At 41.1% G+C, this 25,563-nt stretch overlaps 1 protein-coding gene across 1 annotated transcript in view; it reads right to left on the reverse strand.

The window, feature by feature from the left end:
• Positions 1 to 24,862, reverse strand: part of trpm7 (transient receptor potential cation channel, subfamily M, member 7) — a 77,309-nt gene extending 52,447 nt beyond the window's left edge. Inside the window, exons 1-13 of the mRNA XM_048615695.1 lie at positions 24,726 to 24,862; positions 24,029 to 24,163; positions 23,400 to 23,680; positions 21,823 to 22,051; positions 19,096 to 19,251; positions 14,676 to 14,816; positions 13,309 to 13,437; positions 11,126 to 11,377; positions 10,118 to 10,292; positions 8,539 to 8,671; positions 6,234 to 6,421; positions 5,567 to 5,699; positions 836 to 1,569 (exon numbers count right to left, since the gene is read on the reverse strand). Coding sequence (XP_048471652.1) covers positions 836 to 1,569; positions 5,567 to 5,699; positions 6,234 to 6,421; positions 8,539 to 8,671; positions 10,118 to 10,292; positions 11,126 to 11,377; positions 13,309 to 13,437; positions 14,676 to 14,816; positions 19,096 to 19,251; positions 21,823 to 22,051; positions 23,400 to 23,680; positions 24,029 to 24,163; positions 24,726 to 24,803 — 2,764 coding nt within the window. The 5' untranslated portion in view covers positions 24,804 to 24,862. The remainder of the gene's footprint in view (positions 1 to 835; positions 1,570 to 5,566; positions 5,700 to 6,233; positions 6,422 to 8,538; positions 8,672 to 10,117; positions 10,293 to 11,125; positions 11,378 to 13,308; positions 13,438 to 14,675; positions 14,817 to 19,095; positions 19,252 to 21,822; positions 22,052 to 23,399; positions 23,681 to 24,028; positions 24,164 to 24,725) is intronic.
• Positions 24,863 to 25,563: the final 701 nt, after the last annotated feature.

A 25,563-nucleotide genomic window follows, 5' to 3' on the forward strand; every position in this document is an offset into this window, starting at 1 on the left:
AGTTAAAACTGAAAGTTAAAACTGAAAGTTAAAACTGAAAGTTAAAAAACTGAAAGTTAAAACAATAGGCTTTCAGGGACATTAAATTTTGCACCTCAAGTTAGATCCATCTAACTGTCACAATCCTAGAAAGGACAGTTAGACAATTAAAGCATCAAAAAGTTCAAAATGGTTGAAAACCAAACATTCTTCTGAGGTAAAATCTGAGACATTAGAGTAGATATCATAAAATGTTACGAGGCTGGGGAAACAACACACAGTGGCGGTGCCTTATTGTTGCAACCAAGATATGGCAGAAGCAGAAGGGCAAATAAAACCAAGGAGAGGCCCAAGCAGCAATGCACCAACAGTGAAGTCACCTGCAACCAGCAGAAGTCCCGCAAAGTTACAGTGGTACAGGAGCTCAAACCTCTCATTTTGGTTTTTTTCCACAGGTCATTCAGCAGTCCTGAACAGTTCCCAATGTTAATATGTTGACCTCGCAATTCGATAGCCTGTATGAAGTGAGTGTCCAAACATCTTTGCCCTTTGCTGTATTGTTCGTAGGTTTCTTTATTGGATATGGTGGCTGAAGCAAAGTCTCCTGTGCGCAGAGGTTCTCTCTTTTCAAAGTGGTTCTCAAAGTCATGCAAAGTGCTCAGATTATATTCAGTGCTTCGGTCGTGACTGTTGTCAGTGTCAATGCTACTCTCAGTGTCAATGAATGCGTGGTTGAGATATCCTTCAGTTTCAAAGCAAGCTGTGGTGCTAGCGTGGCAACAGAAGCTGCAAGCAGGATGAGAAGGACAGCAGCAAATGTCTTCAGGTAAAGTACAAACAACTTCACTATACTTACCAACAAATGCCCCAAATTCAACAGAACTGCCATCTGCATCTATACCAGTTTTAATTGAGTCGACTGAGTCAGCTACAAGCTCCAGCTGGCTCGTGCCACTTGGTTGAGATGGGGTACTAACAAAAAATTTGGCCGCTGGGGAAGAGAGATTTGGTATGCTGTGGAATGACTTTCCTGGTTTTTGATCACTGGTCAGAGATTGGGTCTTCCCCAGCCCCATGTGGCTTCTATGCTGAAGTTCAGAGGGAGATGCTGCATTTCGTAATAAGGCACAAGCCGAGGAACCAGCCTCTTGATCACTCAGTTCATTCCTCTGGGAACTTGGAAGAAATTCTTGGCCATACTTCCTGCATAACATCTCTCTTTGGGAAGCATTAATGTAGTCTTGAAGAGAACCATCAGCACATATAGAATTACCAGTGTCCATCCCTCGCTGAGAAAAAGAGGAGCCCAAATATGTTCCAATGCTGTGTTTCGTTTTAAGTGAAGTTTTAACTGGGGCATCCGAAAGATTATCTCCCAGATTTCTTGAAATGCTCAGTTCACGAGTAATTTCATTGTGCATCTTTGTGGCCTCTGAAGCTTTCTGAGCAGTCAGTGCTTTCAAAGTGTCCACTGTAAGGGCTGACAGGTCCTGCAAGTGCCCAATCTGGCCATCCAACGTTTGTAAGGAACGCTTTATATAATTTACACGGTCACCTACTTCTTTTAACTGGATGGACATATTTTCAACTCTAAGAAAGAAAGAAAAAGAAGGATTAACTCAATGACTTCATATCGAATTAAATAAATTATTGGCGAGTGTTGCTAATTTCAGACCTAACTATAACAATCACACCCTTAGTGTAGAAATAAAAGATTCAAAGATGCTTGAGGCACTTAAGGGGATGGGCGAAGGCACAGTGGGCGAAGGCACAGTTGGCGAAGTAGAACATGATGAAAGACCGACTGGAGGATATCATGGAGGTGAGAATGCACTAGAACATTAAGAGATTTAAACAACTGACTGTAAAGGCAGAAGAAATGTTTGCCCTACTGGGGTGGGGGGGTGCAGATGTGCGTACAGAAGAAGAGGACGTGGAGGTAGAGGGAGAAGGAAAAAAAGAGGGGAGGGAGATGAAGAGGGGAAGAGTGGAAGAGAGCAGAGAGAAGAATTTTAGGTGAACTGAACATCATGAGGAAGAATGGAGTGTAGGAAACTTGCTAGGATAAGACTGAAATAGTCAAGCTTGGGGGCAACAAAGCATAATGGTTTCAGCAGGTGGGCTGTGACAGGCATAAACCAAACGTTACATGGGTAGAAGCAGCTGTCATTTATGATAGAATCTCAAAAATTTAATTTATTGTGTAACGGGAAATTATAGATACAGTCTGACTGAAGTGGAGTTAGTGGTGGGGACTGAGGGAGTAGATTCAGGGCAAAGCACGAGGTTCACAGCTTTGAGCTTCCTAATGTTTGGCTGGGGAACAATGCCTCTTGTTGCAGAATCCAGAAGCATTTGCAGGATTCTAAATGTGGCTTGACAGGAGGCTTGGTGACGATTTTTGAAGACTTGAATTCAACCAAGAGTACTATTTGTTTTATTGCTACTTCACTCAAAATGTAATGTCCAGAAAATCTTAACAATTAAATGCCCAGCTCTCTGCTGCCTATCCATGAAATACCAAGTACAGTGTAACACATAAGAACCATATTTAAAATGCAATGAGAGTGTGTGGTGGAGGTAGATTCAATCATGACTTTCAAAATGGAATTGGATAAGTACCTGAACAGTGGAGAATTTCAAGGCTGCAGTGAAAAAGTTTTAAAGAGTTACCATGGATAAAACTGATTGAATGGCTATCTTCTGTGCTGTACCTATTTTTTTTTTTAAATTCATCTGAGAGATCTAGGTGTCCCTGGCCCAGCATTTCTTGCCCAAGGCTAGGTGCCCTTGAGAAGGTGGTGGTGAGCTGCCTTCTTGAACCACTGCAGTCCATGTGCTATGGGTTGACCCACAATGCCATTAAAGGAGGGAATTCCAGGATTTTGATCTAGTGACAGTGAAGGAATGGTGATACATTTCCAAGTCAGGATGGTGAGTAGCTTGGAGGGGAACTTGCAGGGGTTGGTGTTCCGATATATCTGCTGTCCTTGTCCTTCTAGATGGAAGTGATTGTGGGTTTGGAAGGTGCTGTCTGAGGATCTTTGGTGAATTCCTGCAGTGCATCTTGTAGATAGTACACACTGCTGCTACTGAGCATCGGTGGTGGAGGGAGTGGATGTAATGTCAATAAAACGGGCTTTGTCCTGGATGGTGTCAAGCTTCTTGAGTGTTGTTGGAGCTGCACCCATCCAGGCAAATGGGCAGTATTCCATCACACTCCTGACTTGTGCCTTGTGGATGGTGGACAGGCTTTGTGGAGTCAGGAGGCGAGTTATTCACTGCAGGATTCCTAGCCTCTGACCTACTCTTGTAGCTGGTGCTTAATTGGAGAGTCCAGTTGAGTTTCTGATCAATGATAATCCCCAGGAAGTTGATAATGGGTGATTCAGTGATGGCAATATTGTTGAATGTCAAGGGGCGGTGGTTAGATTGTCTCTTACTGGTGATGGTCATTATCTGGCATTTGTGTGGTGTGAATTGTTACTTGCCACTTGTCAGCCCAAGCCTGAATATTGTCCATAACTTCTTGTATTTCAACATGGACAGCTTTAGTATCCGAGGAGTCGCGAATGGTGAACATCCCCACTTCTAACCTTATGATGGAGGGAAGGTCATTGATGAAGCAGCTGATGATGGTTGGGCTGAAAACACTACCTTGAGGTACTGCTGCACAGATGTCCTGGAGTTGCGATCACTGACCTCCAACAACCATGACCATCTTCCTATGTGCCAGGTATGACCCCAACCACCAGAGAAGTGGCCCCCGATACCCACTGATTCCAGTTTTGCTCGGGCTCCTTGATGGCACATTGGGTCGAATGCAGCCTCAAAGGCTGTCACTCTCACCTCACCTCTGGAATTCAGCTCTTTTGTCAATGTTTGAACCAAGGCTGTAAATGAGGTCAGGAACTGAGCGGCCCTGGCGGAACCCAAACTGGGCATCACTGAGCAGGCACTGCTTGATAGCACTGTTGATGACACCTTCCATCAACTTACTGATGATCAAAAATAGACTGATGGGGCAGTAATTGGCTGGGTTGGATTTGTCCTGCTTTTTATGTACAGGACATATCTGGGCAATTTCCAACATTGTCAGGTTGATGCCAATGTTGTAACTGTACTGGAACAGCTTGGCTAGAGGGTCAGCAAGTTCTGGAGCACAAGTCTTCTGTACTATTGCCAGAATGTTGCCAGGGCCCACAGCATCTGTAGTATTTAGTGCCACTAATTGTTTCTTGATATCATGTGGAGTGAATCAAATTGGCTGAAGACTGGTATGTGTAATCCTGGGGACCAATGCAGGAGGTGGAGATGGATCACCTACTTGGCACTTCTGGCTAAAAACTGCAGCAAATGCTTCAACCTTATCTTTTCACTGATGTGCTGGGCTCTTCCATCATTGAGGATGGGGATATTTGTGGAGCATCCTCCTCCAGTGAGTTGCTCAATTATCCATCACCATTCACGACTAGGTGTGAAAGGACTGCATGGCTTAGACCTGATCCATTGGTTGTGGGATCGTTTAGCTCCTGCTGACACCCCATCTTCAGGTACGCCTGATGCTGCTCCTGGCATGTTGTGCTGCACTCTCTATTGAACCAGGGTTGATGCTCTGGCTTGATAGTAATGGTTGAGTGGGAGATATGCCGGGCCATGAGGTTACAGATTGCTGCTATTGGTGGCCCACGGCACCTCATAGATGCCCAGTCTGGAGTTGCTAGATCTGTTCAAAATCTGCCCTGTTTAGCGTGGTTATAGTGCCACACAACACAATGGACAGTATTTTCAATGTGAAGATGGGACTTGGTCTCCACAATGACTGTGCGATGGTCACTCTTACCAATACTGTCATGGACAGATGCATCTGCAGCCAGGAGGTTGGTAAGGATGAGGTCAAGTATGTTTTTCCCTGTTGTTGGTTTCCCTCACCACCTGCCACTGATCCAGTCTAGCAGCAACGTCCTTTAGGACCCGACCAGCTTGATTAATAGAATCAAATAATCCTTACAGCATGGAAGCAGGCCATTTGCCCGATCGAGTCCACTCTGATCCTCCGAACAGCATCCCATCCAGACCCATGAAACATAGTTTAGATTATAGGGTCCAACTTTTACATCTTAAATTTCTTCTCCAAGGACATCACAATCCATTTCAGAAAACATTAAACTGCATTATCCATATTGGATATGTATAGTTGATCTCAGCAAAGAAACATTGACATCAAGACTATATTTCAAGTCAAACTTCAATTGCACAACAACTTTCAATAAAGTTCCTATTAAATGATTCAACAATGTTCCATTTCTGCACTGGAAATTTTGACCATCAGATCAGATATTAAATGCTCTTCTGCCAGTTCTACTGACTATGAATCTCATTGCTGTTTCAAGCCCTTGCTGTGCAGAAACTGACAGCGAAAAGTATGTTACGAGCTACTGCACTTTCAAAATAATTCACTGTTGATAGAGATTTGAGATGATAGTCTGTTAACTATGTACATAATTAATCTAGATCAAAACTCAAGTTCATATTTCCCATTATTCCTAATAAGTGGTATAAGGTTGTACAAAATTAAAATCTTTACCTTTCTGAAGTCAGCCGAATTCGTTCTTCACTCCCAGAATGAAATCGATCCTCTTTCTCATGGAAGTACTTCTCCACACATTGCTCTTCAAAGTCATGCAATTTTTTCTGATCATCCTCACTTACAAACAACTCTGAAATAAATAGGTTTTGGCAGATTAGGTCTAAAGGAATTCCAAAGTCAAATACAAATTCTGACTTCAATCAGAACTTACAATTTTGAAGGCTTCAAAATTCAATGCTATTTGAATTGGAGACCTTGTCAACTAATACCCATTGAATTTAGAATGCAGATTGATCTCCTGGGTCAAGCTAGCCTTAATTGAAGGTTAGACTTAGTCACTTAAGGAGATTGTGTCTCTGTGCATGAGAGAGAGAAGCATGAAAAATTGCAAAACTCCAAACAAAAAACAAAATTCTGCTGACAAGGAATTTTGAATAAAGCAGTGTGACCAGTCTGTATCCCACATTGCAAGAGTAACTATTTAGGCAACAAAGCAAAACAAACAGTAAATCCTGGCACATTTTTAATACAGGAGCCCGAGTTCCCTGAGGTCAATTGTCGAAAATATTGTACTCCCAGAACATTAAATACTGACACCAACAGATGTTTGTAATAAGTTTAAAACAAATGCCAATTTCAGGAAAATTCAGAAGATCGTCCTTACTTGGCCCTCCTTGCCCTCGATCATGTTTCCTTCCTTGTCGGCAAACATGAGAGATCAATAAAGCAAAGTGGCTGAGAATGATAAGAGGTGGTGGGAGAACGGGTTTTTCATGATATGCCATGATAAAGTGGTACCGTTGATATTTCCACACAATGTTTGAAATGGCCTTCACTTGGAAATACACATTGCTGAAAAATAAGAAATGAGAGAATATAATTTTTCCACAATTTACTGTAATTTTGGATATGAAAAGTTATCGCTCTTTTGAGATGCTTATGATCAGAAGACATTTAGAAAAGTAAAATGGAACATGATTCCAAAACTGTTCCTTATCGTTAAAAAGGGTTAATTCTTAGGATCATGTGCAGATTTTATTAAATAAATGTTAGCTTTAAGATTATGGAGCCCCAAATCAGATACTGTCTTCCCCTCTCCTCAATCAGTGGTGCCTGTGCCTTCAGCTGCTAACTTCAACTATCTGAAATTCTACCATGTTGCTCAAGAATTTTCTTAAATTCATCCATTTGATCAAGCTTTAGTTATCCTATCTGATCTTTCATTTATTGATCTGGCATTCATTTTTGCTAAACCTTGGGTTTTCTACCTGATGTGAGGTGATGCATATTGGAGGATCAAATTTAGGTGTGAATTATACTGTAAGTGGCAGAACCCTTAGAAGTATTAACATACAGATGCATCTGGGTGTGCAGGTCCACAGTTCCCTAAAAGTGGCAACACAGGTGGCCAAGGTAATTAAGAAGGCATATGGCATGCTTGCCTTCATCGGCCAGGGCATGGAGTACAAGAGTTGGCAAATCATCTTGCAGCTACATAAAACCTTTGTTAGGCCGTGTTTGGAATATTATGTGCAGTTTTGGTTGCCACATTACAAAAGAATGTGGAAGCTTTGGCAAGAGTGCACAGAAGGTTCACCAGGATGTTGCCTGGTCTCAAGGGCATTGGCTACGAGGAAAGGTTAAAAAGACCAGGATTGTTTTCACTGGAAAGACTGTGGCTGACAGGAGACTTGATAGAGGTCTACAAAATTATGACAGGCACAGGTAGAGTGGAGATGGATCACCTACTTGGCACTTCTGGCTAAAAACTGCAGCAAATGCTTCAACTTTATCTTTTGCACTGATGTGCTGGGCTCTTCCATCATTGAGGATGGGGATATTTGTGGAGGATCCTCCTCCAGGGAGTTGCTCAATTATCTACCACCATTCACAACTAGGTGTGATAGGACTGCATGGCTTAGACCTGATCCATTGGTTGTGGGGTAGATAGGGTGGATAGTCAGAGGCTTTTTCCCAGGGTTGAAGTTTCAATTACAAAGGGGTACAGGTTCAAGGTGAGAGGGGCAAGTTTAAGGGAGATGTGTGAGGGAAGTTTTACAACACAGAGTGGTAGGAGCCTCAAACACACTGCCATAAGAGGTGGTGGAAGTGGGCATGTTGGTGACATTTAAGAGGCATCTGGATGGTTATATGAATAGGAAGGGGAATAGAGGGATACAGACCGAATAAGGGCAGAGGTTTGTTTTTTAGATTAGTTAGGGCATGATGATCAGCACAGGCTTGGAGGGCACAAGGGCCTGTTCCTGTGCTGTACAGCTCTTTTGTTTCTTTTTGTTCTAAAATTAAAACTCACTACCCAAAATAAAAATCAGTTTGCAGTGCGCCAAAGTTTGTGGTTCATCAAGCAGCTGTTTACATATTGTACCAAAACACTGCAGCCGCACATGAAACGTGGATACTGAAAGAGAGGTGACCAAAAATTCAGTCAAACAAGGGAGGTGTGAGTGTGTGTTAAATAAGAGGTGGAAAGGCAAAGGCATTTATGAAGGGTATTATACAGAATGGAATAATGGCATCTGAAACATGGCTGCCAATGGCAGGCTGAAGAAATATCAGCTGGAGTAGGCCATCTGGCTCTTTGAGGGCTTGGCCATTCAACACGACCATGGTAACCTCAAATCCATCAAAATCACATCCCTTAACAGCCTTAACCTAAAACATCATTTTGGCGCTTGAACAAACTAAATGCATTTCCACAACTCTCCTGAATAGTGAATTCTGAAGTTTCACAAACACTTGAGTGAAGAAATTTCAGAAACAAATATCAATGCCCTGTCCATTTGCTATGGTGCTTCTGCTACAAGGAAGGGGGAGTGTTTATGATCATGTAACACATCCACATTATAATGTGAGTGAGCAAAGGTGGGCACAAATTCATAGTGGAAAGAAATTACACCAGAATGCACAGATTTTTAAAATATATATTATGGATGGAAGAAAGCACTCACTTGAAAAATGCAATAAGAAGATTCACCATGAGGATATACTGCACAAAGAGGTAGACAGCTTGTAAAAATGGCGTTATCCATGATCCAATGACACAACGCTGCTTTGCACCATCTTCAGTGTTGTTGGCGCAGGCTTTATGACAAAAGAGAGAATGATCAATAAAGTGGTTTATTGAGAGATTCCTGGATTTTTAATAAGAGCAGATGGTTGTCTGTTGTGACATTTATGACTTCAAGACAAATTGCAGGGGATATAGCTTCTTACCCTCATCATATTCTTTACAACGGAGATGAGATCAATGACAATTTTAGGGGACAAAATAATACTGAACATTATCCAACATTCGGGGAATGTCTAATCTGTGTAATAAGTCAGATTAAAATAAAGGTTTTTATCTCTAAAATTTTCTCCATAAGGACCAGACAAAGAACTTAGACTCTTAGGTGGAAGGCTTGGACTAAGTTGTTGAGTGATAGATACCCTGTGTCAGAAAGGGGAATGAAGTGCATCAAGCCTGAGACTGCCACCTACCCAGGATTTCCAATGGGTGATGGTGGAACCCCAAATATAAGGTGCTTTATAGTTTGTGGTTGTCTGTTGATAGTCTAGATGCCTTCCCAGGTTTGTGAGAACTTATACATCCCAAAACATTTGGGTCCCAAGAGGTGAAGTAGTTTTAAGTCCTCTGAATCGCCTGGTTCAGTAACAGTGAACATAGCTTCGCTTGATTATCCACCTTGCTTGAATACTGCAGGAAACAAAGTCCAGCTATTCTTTGTGCATACAGTGAATTAACCCCGAGAAGACCTGGTTTGGTGTCTTGAACCATTTTGCATTTTTCATTTATTTATTCATCGCGGGATGGGATGTGGGCATTGCTGGCTACCCCATCAGTTCTTGCCTATTCCTAATTACCCTTACAATAACAACTGTACTTAATTTGTTCCGAAACATGAAATTTCATGAATCAGCACAAAAGGCTGAACTACACAAGCACAACTTGCATAAAATTCCTGTGTCCCCTTTGCCTTGAATGTTAATGCCTTTAGTCATTTTGTTTATTTCTGCTCACTCTAGAATTATTTTTCACTGTTACTTTGGACTGAATATTCTGAGCAGCAATAACTGGAAGTCCACATTCCTGACCCAGGAAAAGTTGCGAAACAAAAATCTTTTAATTAAGTTGTGGATATTATTTACCTGAAGTTGTCATCAGGTTGCTGAGAAATGGACACAACTCTGGGAAGCATATTTATTGAGTGTTACATTAACCTACACCTAGGAAGAGATTTCACATTTTGTGCCAATTTTTTTGGCAATAAGAGGTTCATTAAAAGGATCAAAGGTAAGTTTGCTGAGGGTAAATAGCAGACTCAATGATCCTTGTTCTTGGGGTTTCACAAGACACAACAATATGAGACATTTGGCACGAAGCATCTGTGGTACCATGATATTTTGATGCACCTGCTCAGCATGTTGCCTCCATCAATTCTTCTAAGGCAAGTTACACTGAGTGGAGAATTTTGAATACAGAGATTATTCCTACACATTTCCAGATATTGCCAAAAGGTTACTTACGATCAATTTCATACGCGTATACTTCACCATATATCATCCAATAAGGCTGAAAGACTATATCTTTAGCTAGTTCCCAGGATGCAGACTCTGCTGGGTAAAGGATTGCTTTCCTTGGAACACCAAAGCTGAGTAAGACCACTGCCATAATAACCACAATGTAAAACATGTTTGCCACCTGGAATTCAAGAGATTAAAAATTCAAGCTTCAAAATATCTGTGCCAAAATATGATAATAATAATTGAGGTTACTGCATTGCAGAAATGCTGAATGATACCAATCATTAAAAGGTGCAGATAATATAAAATTATTTTATATGAAATTTATTTAATTAACTCAAGTTTTTATATTTATATAAACTTTGCTTCTCCCCTTTTTGATGTTCTTGCACCAAGAGGCTCCCAGGATCATCACTGGTGCCATTTCTAATCAGCAACTGCACGTGTAACTCTGCTCTGACTTCTCTCCCTCTCTCCATTAACTGGTTCACAAATCAATACCTTCCTACACAGTGGAAGCATTGAAGGTGGCAATTTCATTTTTGAGAATGACAAACATCTCACCACTCTTGTGGCATTGGTCCCATTAAATTAGATGTGATCATCAAGTTAAAAATGAGTTATTTCAGCTAAATGTAAAGTTCAAATTTCAAAAAGTATAATCTAAGATTGAATTTCCTTTTCTCATTCAAGTTATAGAACTTATCTGGAACTCTTGCAATCAACTAAAATTAAATAGCAAATGTTTGCAATGTTATCACATGTCTCCAAAATTCTTAAGGTTTGGGAAAATACACTCCAATATAGTATTAACTGAACTGTCAACATCTTAGGGTAAAAAGATCTACATCAATACTTTATTAGAAAACAACATTCTATTAAAATCCAGTATTACTTAACATGAACAGTTTCATTGCATTATAAAGAATTATGACAGGACTCACCCAAATTCACATTTGAAAGATTAAAGTGAAAAAATGAATCATTAAAATTTCCAAGTGATTCACTTACCATTTTACCTATCATTGTGACATAAGGCCCTGCATGCTGATTGACTGCTAGGAAATCCAGAAGTCGCACGTACCAAAATATAATATTGAGGCAGTACATTATCCTCCCAGCAGTCATCACTTCCTCAGTTCCAAATCTTAGCCCCAAACCAACAAAAAACAAAACAATTGCAAGTGTGTCAGTGATATTGAAATAGTCACTGAAATAAACTTTGATCTTCTGATTTATCTTTCCAGCTTCTGACATGAAGATCTAGACAAACAAAAATTAACAAAATGATAACAATTGCATTGAAAAATAAAAAAATCCAACAGATGATGACACAGGGCTACAATGTACCCAAAAACTACTTAACACAAATGATCCACAAAATCATGCAGAAATGTGAAATAACAAAATAGAGTACACTCCTTATGGAGCAATGGATACAAAATCCATGAAGGAAACTAGGGAAGGAATGTTGGGGAAAAATGGATAAAAGTGGTAAACATACCAAGTTTTCAAACAAGTATTTTTGATGGCATGGAAAGTGACCTAGGAAGTGACTTTCAGAGGATTAAGGAACAGCAATGTTTTGACCAGCTCCTCATGGTAATGGGGCAAAAAGAATAAGCTAGTGTCAGGGTGTTGGGCATTGGCTCTACCTGGGAAAATGTCCTATAAAGAGTAGGGAGGAATAACAGGCAGATAGCACTGTGATGGAAAGTGTCATCAACAGTGCTATTAAGCAGTACATAATAATAAGCTGCTTGCCAACGCTCAGTCTGAGCTCCACCAGACTCACTCAACTCATTACAGGTTCAAACAACCACAGAAGAGCTGAACTCCAGAGATGAAGTGAGATTTCATAGTGTGGTAAAGAAACCTAGCAAAACTGGGGAGGGGAGTCTCCACCAGTTGGAGTCATATGTTGTACAAAAGTTAATAGTTTTGTTTATTGGAGGTCAGTCATCTCAGCTTTAGGACATCAGTATAGGAGATCCTCAGTGTGGTTTCTTGGGTCCAACCATCTTCAGCAGCTTCGTGACCTTCCTTGCTGGGCAACATCTAAGCTTGGACTGACACATGCCAGGCAATGGCCATGTCCAAAAAAAAGAGAATTCAACCACTGTCACTTGACATTCAATGGTCTTACAATCATTGAATCCCCCAATAATAATGTCCTGGGGGTTACCATTGACCAGAAACTGAACTGCAGCAGCTATGTGAATACTGTGGCTAAAAGATCAGGTCATAAGCTAAGAATCTTGGGGTGAGTAACTCCCCTCCTGATTCCCCCCCACAGTCTGTTCACAATCTACAATGTCAGGAGTGTGATGACATACTCTCCACTTGCTTGGATGAGTTCAGCTCCAGCAACACACAAGCTCAAATCCATCCAGAACAAAGCAACCCACATGACTGGCACCACATCCAACATCTTCAAATTCACTCCCTCCACTACCAATGCAAGTGGCAGCAGTGTGTCCCATCCACAGCACGCACTATAACAACTCAACAAGGTTCCTTCAACAGCAACTTCCTAACCTGTGCCCTGTACTAATTGGAAATGACAAGGGTAGCAGATTCATACTTTCAATCTCTCCTCCAAGCCATTCACCACCCCATACTTGGAAATAAACTTGGCTGCTCCTCGCCATCCCTGCATCAAAATCCTGAAAGCATTGTGGGCATGCCAGCACCAAGTAGACTGCAGTGATTCATGACATGTCAACTTCATCTTCTCAAGGACAATTAGGGATGGACGATAAATGCTGGCCTAGTCAGTGAAACCCACAATAAATATATAGAGAGAGCAAGAACTGATTTGAGGGGAAGTGAACTAGAAAATTTAGGGGAGGACAAGATGATTAGCGCATAGGACTTGTTGGGCAGTGGTTTCAGGCAATGAGGGAGTCAGTGTCAGAGACGGCAACCCAACAAGGTGGGGGCAATGTTGCTGTAGAGTGGTCTTAGCGCTCAACTAAATCGAACTAGATCAAGTATGAAAAAGAGTGCCAAGGTGCTAACCATCTCATATAGCCTGACTGGGTAATCAGTGAGGTTCAAAGAGCTGTAGTGTGGACTTGACACACTACAGGCTCCTTGACCAAATGATTTTTCAAAAAGGCACAAAACACTTTATTGATTGTGCACAATATTAAGCTGTGGCAAGTCCAGATGTTTAAAAGAATAATCCTCACCTCTCTAATTTTCTCGATGGCTAAGGTAAAAATGAAGGAAATCACAATCCATTCTTGCACAGATGGTAAATTCTCCATTTCCACCAGAACAACATAGGTGTACAGCATGAGAAATCCCAAATAGGCCAACTGCAAAGGAAACAGATTGAATTTGAGAGAGAGAGATTAATGACTTGAAAGGTCCTCATTCTTCAGCACTCAATTCTTCAATTGTTGCATTACCGAAGTAAACAGCAAAGCCTTATTCAGAGAACCTTTACTTTTACTTTTCATCTCTCAAGATTTCCTAGTTAATCTTTGCAAAACAGCGGGTGCTATTTTCCATTATTGAAGAGGAACATTCAATTAATCTTGTCTTAAGAATTTTCATCCTCAACCACATCACAAATGAACATTCACCTTCATGAAAAGGAATTACAAAGGAATTTGATTACAGTCACGTGCCTTAGGTCAGAGCAATGATCTTTTGCTTCCTAATTAATGAAAACATGAAACAGAATAATTAAATCAAAGCCAGGAGCCCAAATCTTTTGTATCCTGATCATCCTAAGATTTGAAGTAAATTGGGAGATGCCCACCAGACACTGCATAAATTCTGATGCACGCACATGCACTGAAATTGCCCAAGTTCAGATTTCCAATGGGCTGATTTCTGCTGTTTGGGACACTCCATAGGACTCTTGGGCCAGCCAAGTGGTACTTATTCACATACTTATCTAGGAAACGTAAAGCTGGTTAATACTTGGTCTAACTCTGAGGTTAGTCGTTGCAACTCTCAGGAGTACCACAACCAACAACTACAAATCACACTCTGACCCAAGCCAAACTTTCTGACAGTGAACTGACCACTGTCCCTGGCTCTATGAGGCAGCTGTGCTAACTACTGAGCCACTGTGCCACCCCATGCACAGACAGATGTAATTAAGAGGACTTTTTTGGATCTGGATTCATATCCAGGTCCTATGGTGTTGAAACACATTTCAAATTCAAGAGATCAGCCTACGTCAAGCCCCTTTTATTTTTGAAACCACCTCTTCTCTCAAAGCCACTTTTCCCATTACCAGCTGCTTCTTTCACCTATTCAACCTGGACCCCAAGAGTGAAGCTTCGCTCTAGGTTCCTAAGGTTAAAATGGTTGTACCTGTGCCTGTACAACCCAAGTCAATGAAGGAGGTCTTTGATCCAAACAACTTTAATTTCTTCTTTGAACTCTGCTAGAACAGGTCAGGTACATTGTTTCTTTCATCTACAGGTATGAGGCTGGAAAAGCACAGCAGGGCAGACAGCATCAGAAGAGCAGGAAAGTCAACATTTCAGGCCAAAACATTTCATCAGGACATTGTCTTTTTTCCACTTTACTCACTTACTGTGTTAAACCAAAACTTTGCAATGGGTGCATGGTAGAAAGAGTAAAATTTTCTGGTGAGAGGCAGCCTCCTTGGTTTCATGTGAACTGTATCTTCATGTTTCACTTCATGGTCACAGATTCCTTCTTCTTTGAAGACTTCCTGTATGATACCAAGGAGAATAAAGTTCCAGAATTACTCTGCGATACAAGTTGGCCGATACAGAGAGTATGTCAGGAGTCTTAATAAATTCTAGCAGATGCAGAAGGTATGAAAAGATAAAGGACAGAAGAATGCTTTTCATCAAGTTTCAGCCCTACAAAATACTGGACTTTTAACGTCAATATTTTAAACCAGCATTTTTGCACCATTAAGTGTGACCATGGACAGTGCTAGATGCATATTCCATTTTTTTTTAAAATACAATGACATGCATAAAGTGAGACTATTGCTTCAGGTGTTAAAAACTGCTGATTTGAACAGTTTAACAAGTTATTTTGTATTTTACAGACTAAGGTAGTCCAGGATTAATCATAAGCAAGGTTAGTTTTATAAAATTCTGAACTTTTATAAATGCTAAAATGTCCACCATTTCTGCCGTAACTAACAAAGAGATGAATGGAGTACAGATCCCAATCATAAACAAACCTTGTACCTTAGTAACCCCTACATTCTTCCTGCATCAAAGCACTAACACCTTCGTTTACATTGATTCATCTATATTCACTCACAATGCTGTGGAGCTCAGGAGGCTATCAATGCCATGCAGATTTGTGCAAAGTGCCTGATCCTATAGCAGGAACCAAGTTTGATCAGGTATCTTTGGGGGGAAGCAGGGCTGAAAACACCACCATATCTGATAAACACAAGCTTATATTGGGATCAGAGAAATCAGACATCACCTTGACTTCAACGCCCCAAAACTCAGCTGGTGCTTTGCACTGTAAAGAGCCAAATATCGTTGAATTATTTTAATAATTTTGGTTTTATATGGTTAAAAAAAATACACACTCTTCCACCAACCAACCAGACGGAACTAGTTTTGTTACTTTTGTCTTAAGTGCTCTATAGAATCGTTTATATCTTTACAAACATATAGAGAACTTTATTTTCTTTTTCTGGTACATGTGCTTTAAGACCACATTCTTAGTTTTTTTATTTTCCCCATGATCCAGTTATTACATTTTCATTCTCTCGCTTCTTCAACTTGTACCTTTTGATCATCTTTTTCCCTTCATAGTACAAGGTCAGAAATCAGGCGACGCCAGGTTACAGCCCAACAGGTTTATGTGAAATCACAAGCTTTTGCAGCGTTGCCCTGTTGTCAGGTGAAGTGACAGAGAAGCACACAGACACAGAATTTATAGGCAGAGAGATCAATGAGCAGTAGGATCAAAAGATCATACAAATGGTACAAGTGGAGTGTTGACAGGCCACATAATAGGTTTCTGCAGGTGAACCAAGAGTGCCAGATGATGTGAGTAAAGTGTCAACAGCCAAATAACAAGCGAAGGGATGACCTATAATCCAATTAAATGAGGCAGAGAGATAATTACAAAAAATTAAAAATAAGGTGACGTTGGATTATATGACTGGAATAACATGATAGGATTGAAGAGTCACATGCTGAGGGTCTTACCAAAGTAACAAGTTATCCAAAACTGTACAAACTAATTAAGGTAGAGAGATCATAACAATTTATGAAGGTGATGACGACAAAACAAAATGGCAAGGAAGATTTTACACAGATACGGAAGTGGTATGGGGTCACATGTAGTGCGAAATGAACCCAAGATCACGGTTGATGCCATCTTCATGGCTACGGAACTTGGCTATCAGATTCTCCTCGGTGATTCTGCGTCGTTGTGTATCTCAAAGGCTGCCTTGAGGACATGTACCCAAAGATCAGGGGCTGAATGTCCTTGACCACTGAAGTGTTCCCCCACTGGGAGGGAACATTCCTGTCTGGTGATTGTTGCATGGTGTCCATTTATCCGTTGTGGTGTCTACATGGTCTTGCCAATACAGCATGCCTTAAGGCATACTTGCCTGCAGCGTATGAGATAGACAACACTGGCCGAGTCACATGAGTATTGGCCGAGTCACATGAGTATTTGCCGCGTACGCGGTGGGTGGTGTTCCCACGTGTGATGGTAGTGTCCATGTCAATGATTTGGTATGTCTTGTAGCGATTGCTGTGGCAGGAATGTGTGGTGTTGTGGTTAATGTTGCCCTGAATGCTGGGTAGTTTGCGTGAATGGTGGTTTTTTTAAAAAAAATGTTTGGTGGTGGTTTGAAAGCAAGAAGTGGAGGTTCTTGGAGGCTATTATGTTATTCCAGTCATTTGGTTTATCTCCCGCACCACCTTATTATTAATATTTTGTAATTGTCTCTCTGCCTCATTTAATCAGATTTTAGGTCACCCCTTTGCTTGTTATTCAGCTGTTGACACCCTTGATCATCTGCAGAGACCTATTATTTGGCCTGTCAACACTCCACTCACACCATTTGTATGATCCTTTGATCCCGCTGGCCATTGATCTCTCTGTCTATAAATTCTGTGACTGTGTGCCTCCCCCTACTTCACCTGACAAAAGGGCAACACTCTGAGCTCATTGGAAATAACAAGCATGACACTGTACAAACAGCAGAAAAAGATCTCTGTATGAAAGATGTCACTAGAAGGACAAAACTTGTGGGGGTGACAAGCCTACAATGATGGGCATTTAGCATTTAAACCAAATTATTCTGTTGGTTGTTTGAGCACAATAATGTTACACAACTTCCAAAATTTACTGCCAAATCAGAGACTTCAGGATTCAACTCCACATGACAGGAAGAGTCAGGAGAAGGCCATTTGGCCCATCAAGCTTCCTCCAACATTTGACCAGATCAAGACTGACCTCATTGTGGCCTCAACATTTCCATCTGCCCCACTGTTCCTTTGACTCCCTTGTCAGTTCAGAGTCTATCGAACTCAGCCTGACCCTGTCTCCACTGCACTCAGGGGGAAAAAGAATCTCTGACTCACCCAACTCTGTCTTAAATAGGAGATCCCTTATTTTTAAACTCTTTCTCCTACTAGGGTAAACATCCTACCAGCACTCACACTGTCAATCTCCCCAGGATCCAGAGAGACTAATGCTTTTGTTGGTACATTGAACAATTCTGAGACACAGTCACCTAAAAACAGAGACAGATGTGTGGTATGGGAAAGGAAAGCAAGCAATCAAATAAACTTTTGAACTCTGACTCAAACAGAAGAAAGTCCTATGTGGTACACATGCAGCATCAAAAATTAATCATGGTGCTATGCTCCGTGATAGCCTGTCACGTTGATTAGATTTTACATGTATTCTTACTTTCAGACAGCGTTCTCTGAAATGAAAGCTGTGAAGGAGCTCCGTGATCTGAAACCTTAATACCGTTTCTACATAAACAGACATTGCCAAACTTGCTGAGCATAGCCAACAATTTGTGTGGTTGTTTATTTTTGGTTAATTGATTAACCATTTTAACCAGTTTGCAGATTACAACGTTGGTTGTAAATTTCCAGTCCGAGTCAGTTTCCCTGTTTCCGACTTAGATCAGTTAAGAATGCGGTTCCACTTACTTTTGGCCTGATGCTCAATGCAGGATGCGTCACAAAAGATGCAGTTGTGCAAATCACACAGATAGCACTGTCACAGAAAAGAGCCCCTTTTTATGATAATACCTGCCATATTCCAGCAAAATAACATGTAAAAGTCCCATACCAACTTTGGCAGAATCAAAGATTTAAGGTAATTGGGTGACGGGGTGGGTCAGATGTGGGGGGTCCAATTTCTATTTAACCAGGAGTTAGAGAACATTTTAATCCTTTTTTGTTTCTTAGAAAAATATTAACACACAGTGCACCTGAACCCTCTTACATCTCCAACAGTAACAACGACTTGGGAACATTTTCAGGGGGGTTTTGGTAACTGGCCATCTAAAGTTTAAATTATTGGGAAATTACTACACAGTCAGCGCATTGGGACTCCCCAAGATGTGTTTTCTTTTTCAATAGGTCATGCGATATGGGCATGGCTGGATAGGTCATCATTTGTTGCCCAGAAAGTAGTTAAGAGTCAACCAAATTGCAGGGGGTCTGGCGTCACATGTAGTCCAGACCAGGCTAAGACATCAGGTTTTGTTCCCTCAAGGACACTGGTAAACATTATGGGTTTTTATGACAATGGCTGCATGGTAATTATTTGAACACCATTATACACCAGATTTTTACTGCATTCAAATTTCACCATCTACCAGGTTAAGATGAGAATCTATGTCCTATTCCATTAGCCTGGGGTTTTAGATTACTAGCTCAGTGATATTACCACTTGAGCTCTGACTCTCCCTTTAAGGGTTTAGTTTCATCTCGTACAACTATTCTTATGGACTCTACCAGAATCAATCTTACCATTGAGATTTGATCAGTTGGGCTCTGAAAGTTATGTTCACTGTCTTCCATGTTCATTTGATGAGCATCTTCGGTTTGAGGAATATGAGACATTTCAGCCTTGGTTTTAAATTCCAGCATGAGAATAGCAGGTGGGAAGAGAATACTAAGAATAACCTGACCAAAAAATAAATGCATTGAGTCAATTTCAACATGTCTGTATCCTTCTAACAATTTTCTGTTAAATGCCCCCAGTTCCAGCCCTGACCAGAGTTGCTCTTTAAATAGGAAACTATTGTTCTTTCAGCTTCCTGGCCCAACCATCTCCTTTTCACCACATTCCCTCAACACCTCCATTCCATAGCAGGATGGTATGAAACAATTTTCACTTTTTTCTTGAACAGAGGCCCAGCCAGATCCCATCTTCTATCACCTTCCTCCATCTGCTTGAACTTGTTCTCACATTAAACAATTTCTTGTTTAACCACACTTACTGCCTGCAAAGTCAATCCAAATGTTTTCCAACCGGATAAAACCGTGGATGAACTGGGAGATCCACTGCCTAGTGAAGTCCAAGTCAGATGACCCTGACCATTACATAGGACCTCCATAATGCCATTAGAGATGCCAAGAGGCAATACCAGACTAAGCTAGAGACCCAAACTAAACATGGTTCGTGGAAAGGCCTTTACAACTTAACAGGCTGCAAAGCAAAGCAGAACAGAGTAGAGGACAAAAACACATCATTCCTTGATGTGCTCAATGTATTTTACACTTGTTTTGAACACAAGGTCAGTCAAACGGTGTCACCTGCTCCAACAGCCTCAGATACACCAGTTTCCTCAGTCACCACTGGGGACATCAGGTCGGTCTCAGAGCGTACCCACGGAAAGCGATTGGCTGAGATGGAGTCCCTGGCCATGCACTCAGATCCTGCATATACCAGCTGGTGGCAGTATTTGCTGACATCCACCTTTAATCTCTCCTTTCTACGATGTGAAGTCCCCACCTACTTCACGAAGACCACCAACATCCTGGCTCAAAAGAAAACTCATGCCGCGTGCCTCAATGACTACCGCCTGGTGGCTCTGGCCTCCATAATTATAAAGTGCTTCAAGAGGTTAGTCATGGCTTATATCAACTCTAGCCTCCCAGCCTGCCTTGATCCCTTGCAATTCGCCCACTGAAGCAACTGGTCTGCAGCAGACGCCATCTCCCTGGTCCTACACTCATCCCTGGAACATCTGGATAGCAAGGATACCTACATCAAGCTCCTACATATTGTCTACAGCTCCACCTTCAATACGACAAGTCCAACCAAACTAATCTTTAAACTCCCAGACCTAGGTCTCTGATCCACCTGCAACTGGATCCTCGACCTCCTGATCCACAGGCTGCAATCCGTGAGAACAGCCAAAAGCACCTCCTCCACAACAATACTCAACATCGACACCCCGCCCCTCACTGTGTGGCCAAATTTCATCCAAACTCCATCTACAAGTTCGCTGACGGCACCATCGGTATAGGCCAGATATCAAACAGTGACGAGACAGAATACAGGAAAGAAATAGAGTGCATGGTGACATGGTGTAAAAATAACAGTCTCTCCCTCAAGGTCAGCAAAAGAGGTAGTCATTGACTTCAGGAAGGAGGAGGGCACACCCCCATCTAATCACTGGAGCCAAGGCAGAGATGGCCGAGAGCGTCAAGTTCCTAGGAATGACGACCACCAACAATCTGTCCTCGTCTAACCACATTGATGCGATGGTGAAAAAAGCACAACAATGCCTCTACATCCTCAGGAGGCTAAGGAAATTTGGCATGTCTGTAAGTATACATATGGACTTTTATAGATGCACCATAGAAAGCATTCTATCTGAATGCATCACAGCTTGGTACGGCAACTGCTCTGCCTAGGGCCATAAGAAACTACGGAGAGAGTGTGAACACAGCCCTGTCATCACACAAGGCAACCTTCCATCCATTGACGCCATCTATACTTCTCACTGCCTCAGAAAGGCATCCAACATAATCAAAGGCCCTTCCCACCCAGTTATAATCTCTTCCAACATCTTCTGTTGGGCAGAAGATGCAAAAGCTTAAACACACAAATCAACAGATTCAAGAACAGCATCTTCCTCAACATGGAGATCAACAATTCTATATCATAATCTCTGCCTGCATTTCATTTTGCCTTTTCTCGGTTTGCTATTTCCTCCATCTCTTACTTTCAAGACTTTTGGAATGGCAATTATTCAGAATCCTGCCAGTCCCACCTCCTCTAGACATTGTTGTTTTGTTTTGTCCCTCCTTTCTTTCACCCTTTGCTCTTACACATGAATGTGTTTCATCACTCCTTCCTTCCAACTATTCACAGACCTAGTCCTTCTTTTCTTTCCATCCGGAGCCCTTTCAATTGCTCGCTATTACATTTCTAAATTTTTTTCCCCCCACTTCTGATGTAAGGTCACAGACCAAAAATGTTAACAACAGCAAGATACCGTGATAGACCCTGTGGATTGAAAAACAGAGTTCATATTCCAAGTCCATGACCTTTTACCAGAACCCCACAGATCCCTCTCTCTCTCTCTCTCATTTTTCAACTCTATCACACTACAGATTGACCAGACCTACTGAGCATTTCCAGGATTATCTTATTCCATTCAGTCTGTGCTTGTTTTCTGGAAGAGCGACATATTTAATTACTCTCATTCTCCTTAATGAAATCCAGCACGTGATAAATGTTACCTTGTACCATGAATTTTTTCTCATATTCAGCCTTCCCATCCACATGTCTGACAGCAGCATTTGGGTGCATGTGTGCGCTACAAATGGACGAAGTCTCGAGTGAACAGCTAATTTGAGGCAGGTTGAGTTGCTCCAGTTTTTCAATTCATAAGTCAGTAACTTCATGGCCATAGTTTCATCTTGCCTGAAGGACTGATCCAATAAATCAACTGCTAATTGACCAAATTCACTGAAACAAAAAAAGCAGCATATTTAAATATTAATGTTGCCTCTCAAGTTCAATTCAATTCAGGTGGAGACAGTGATCACTTGTTTAAACAAAAATGAGAGCCTGATGTAAGCAATCACATGTACCTGCTGCTGCAAATCAACAAAAGCAGCTCTAATGAGGTAGCAGGCGTACTAATAGAGGGCTTGTCTTTGAATTCCTGCTAATTCCAAATTAAGCACATTATTTCAAGGAAATATAGTGGTTAATTTATTTTATAAGAGTCTAGTTCAAATTTAGGCCTAGGCTACTTTTATTAAAAGTCGAAAAAGAAAGTGTGTCAGAAATGCTGAGGCTTCCCAAGCTGAAAGTTAACATTGCATTTAAGGGGATCTGCACATTACATGTTTTTCATTGAAAGCACTGCTGTCCATATCCAACCTGCACCAAAATTTCATTTATCTTTGGCTTCAGAAACCCTCAAATTGAAATTTCTCAGCCTCAAGTTCAAACTCTTTTGTGGTCTCTCCCTACTCTATTCTTCTCCATCCTGTCAAGAGTACAGCTTCCCTCTAATTTTAGCCTCTTTTGGGCATAAAAAAATCTTTCATCCACAAATGGCTGCTATGCCTTCAGCAAGTCTAGGCGTTTGGAACTCCCTTCCTAAGTATCAACTTCTTTGTTTAGACTGTGCTCAAAAAACCTCAAAAATGTGGTTAGATATTCTTCCTGTGATCTCCTCTGCTAAACAGATAACACCTTTTGCTAGGAGATAGTAAGAACTGCCAATGCTGGAGTCTGAGATAACACAGTGTGAAACTGGAGGAACACAGCAGGCCAGGCAGCATCAGAGGAGCAGGAAAGCTGACGTTTTGGGTCAGGATTCTTCTTCAGAAATGGGCTCTCTTTTTTTTTTGCTAGTTTTCTGTTCAGAGCACAAGGGATCTTACAAGTCACAATACTGGATACTGTGCACTGGAATAGTGGCTTCACCAAGTATACTGTACCATCAATTTCCAGGAAACAGGTTTCTTTCTTGGAATTCTTTTCTCTTTTTGAGAGACAGGAAAGCAACAACTTATGGTATTCTCACAGCTAAGGCAACAGTTGAAAAGCAACACTGGCAAAATGTCGGGATAAGGGCACAAATAAATTTCTTAGCTGGAGGTTAAATGCAACACGGTGCAACATAAATCAGTGTTTAAAAAGGGTGCAAATTAGAATTGGCTCTGTGTATGGTAAACATGTATACAATTTTATTAAATTTGAGGACGGACTGTTCTGATAAAACAGCTTTACTTTGCACCAAACACGAAAGTACTTCCATAATTATTAAATTCTACACCATGGGCACTTTATAAAGACTGACCTGGAAGACTGTTTGAGTTCTTCAGAAGTATCATCAACTACATCACTCTGTTTTGCCTCACAGGACATAGATCGATTTAGCTTGCATGCAACCAAAGCCTTGGCCATGGACTCTTCTCCATGCTGCCAGAAAAACATGGCCATTTTCTGCCGCTTCATTAATACAGCCCAGACGAGCAGCTCGTTGAAAGGGTAAGGAAAACGTTTGGTCTCTGGGTCATCAATGTCCACAACCTCATCTTTGGTTCTCTTTTTCTTCCCCTGATCAACAGAGGATTCAGGCTGAAAAAACAGAAAGACAGTCAGCTATTTTGTTTATTACTGACTGAAAACCAATTAGAGAAACAGCAACTTGCTCTGTGATGCAAGGTTGAATTTGTATTAAATATACAATATATGGGGCCCCTTGTCCCATACCCTGACTGCGCTGGCAAAGTACAAAAAGCTTTTTTTAAGACGCCAAAATCAACTTCAAACAATTAAACACATTCATGAATTTCAAATTTTTGCTCCGATCCTCGAAACCTCAATACCCTGTGAAACAAACAGCTCAGCAGGTGCCTGGTGTCCTTTACAAAGTTCTGTGTTCGAGATCCAAGTAGGACAGATATACAAACCATCTGTTCATACCTTGGGTTTGTAAGGCTGCGCAGTTTTAATGAAGTGATTATGTCGAGTCTTCTCTTTTTTATCTGCTCGATTAGTCAGGGACTCTTGGTGCTTACGTAACTGAGGTATACTACTTGATGAATGCCGTCCAGATCGCTAGATTGAAAAATACAAAAGAAAAGGTTGTTAGAGAATGTTACGGACAGGGTTTTGCTCATCAACTTTAAAAAAAAAAATCACCAGTGGTGCTGCAAAATTGCTTCCATTTAGGATTAAGGCCTGGAACAACCTCTCATATACTTCTTGTTTCAAGTTGCAAAGAGCAAAACAGTTAATAACATCAATGAACCTTTTTCTTTAAATGTCACCTTAACAACTGAATGGTCAGGGAAGGCACAAACTAAAAATTATCGGAACAAATAAAGTAGGTAAATAAGGAACAAAAACTAAAATTGCTGGAGAAACTCAGCAGGTCTGGCAGCATCTGTGGCAAAGAACAATTCACGTTCCGAGTCCAATTACCCTTCAGAATTCGAAATGTTCAGGATTCTGATGGCGATTTCTATTTTTGTATATTTCACATCTCCAGCGCTCATAGTGCTTTATTATAGGACAATATGGAAATGGTTGCACCTCCCCACCCCAACTTGTTACTTCATCATAACTTCACAGGTCAGTTTGCTGGTACTTAATGCGATATTCCACAAAGAGAACGTACCCTATTATTTCCATGGAGGTTGTTGTAGATAATTCGGAAACGTTTCTTTGTGTATGTACATCGATAAGTTCCACCCATAAGATATTCAATGACGAGGCCCACATCAATCAAAGTAATTTTATAATCTGAAGGGAGATTACCCTACGGAATAAAAGTCATTGAAAACGATTGAATCAGTCAACATCAATAACATCCTATTCCAGTAAAACCTGTGACCAGCTAGGACCAGCTTGTACTTTATAAAATTCTCAGAGACTGGATTCAAAAGATGGAAGAACAAGTTCAAACTAAAATATGTTTCTTGCCAAAGCCCAACAATAGCCTAAACATTCCAAAAATAATTTAAAACATACATGCAGTCAACAAGAGCAACAATTCACAAAAATTAAGGCGCTATCCTGCTATCAAATAGGCAACTTCCCAGATGGCTAATGTTGATTTTGGGTTACTGTTGTCTTGGCATCCTAAATCCAGTTCTCTGCTGAAGTGCAGCTGCTGTGCACTATCTTTTTATTCACTTCTGCATTGCTTTCCAGCCAGCATTTATGGCCCATGGAGAGAGAAGAGGAGGAGAAAAAGAAAAAGGAAAAGGGACCTGACGAGCAGTGTGGAGCTCTGAACAGAGCGACTTACCCTGCCACCTTCTTGATACTTCGATAGGAGCTTAAAGGTGGTGGTGTTCCCATACATCCACTGCCCTTGTCCTTCTAGATGGAAGTGGTTGTGGATTTGGAAGGTGCTTTCGAAGGATCTTTGATGAATTTCTGCAATGCATCTTATAGATGCATTGGCAGTGGAGGGAGTGGAGCTTACAGATGTGATACCAATGTAAGGAAGT

The sequence above is a fragment of the Rhincodon typus genome, chromosome 33, assembly GCF_021869965.1.
Source record: "Rhincodon typus isolate 14 chromosome 33, sRhiTyp1.1, whole genome shotgun sequence".
NCBI lineage: Eukaryota > Metazoa > Chordata > Chondrichthyes > Orectolobiformes > Rhincodontidae > Rhincodon > Rhincodon typus.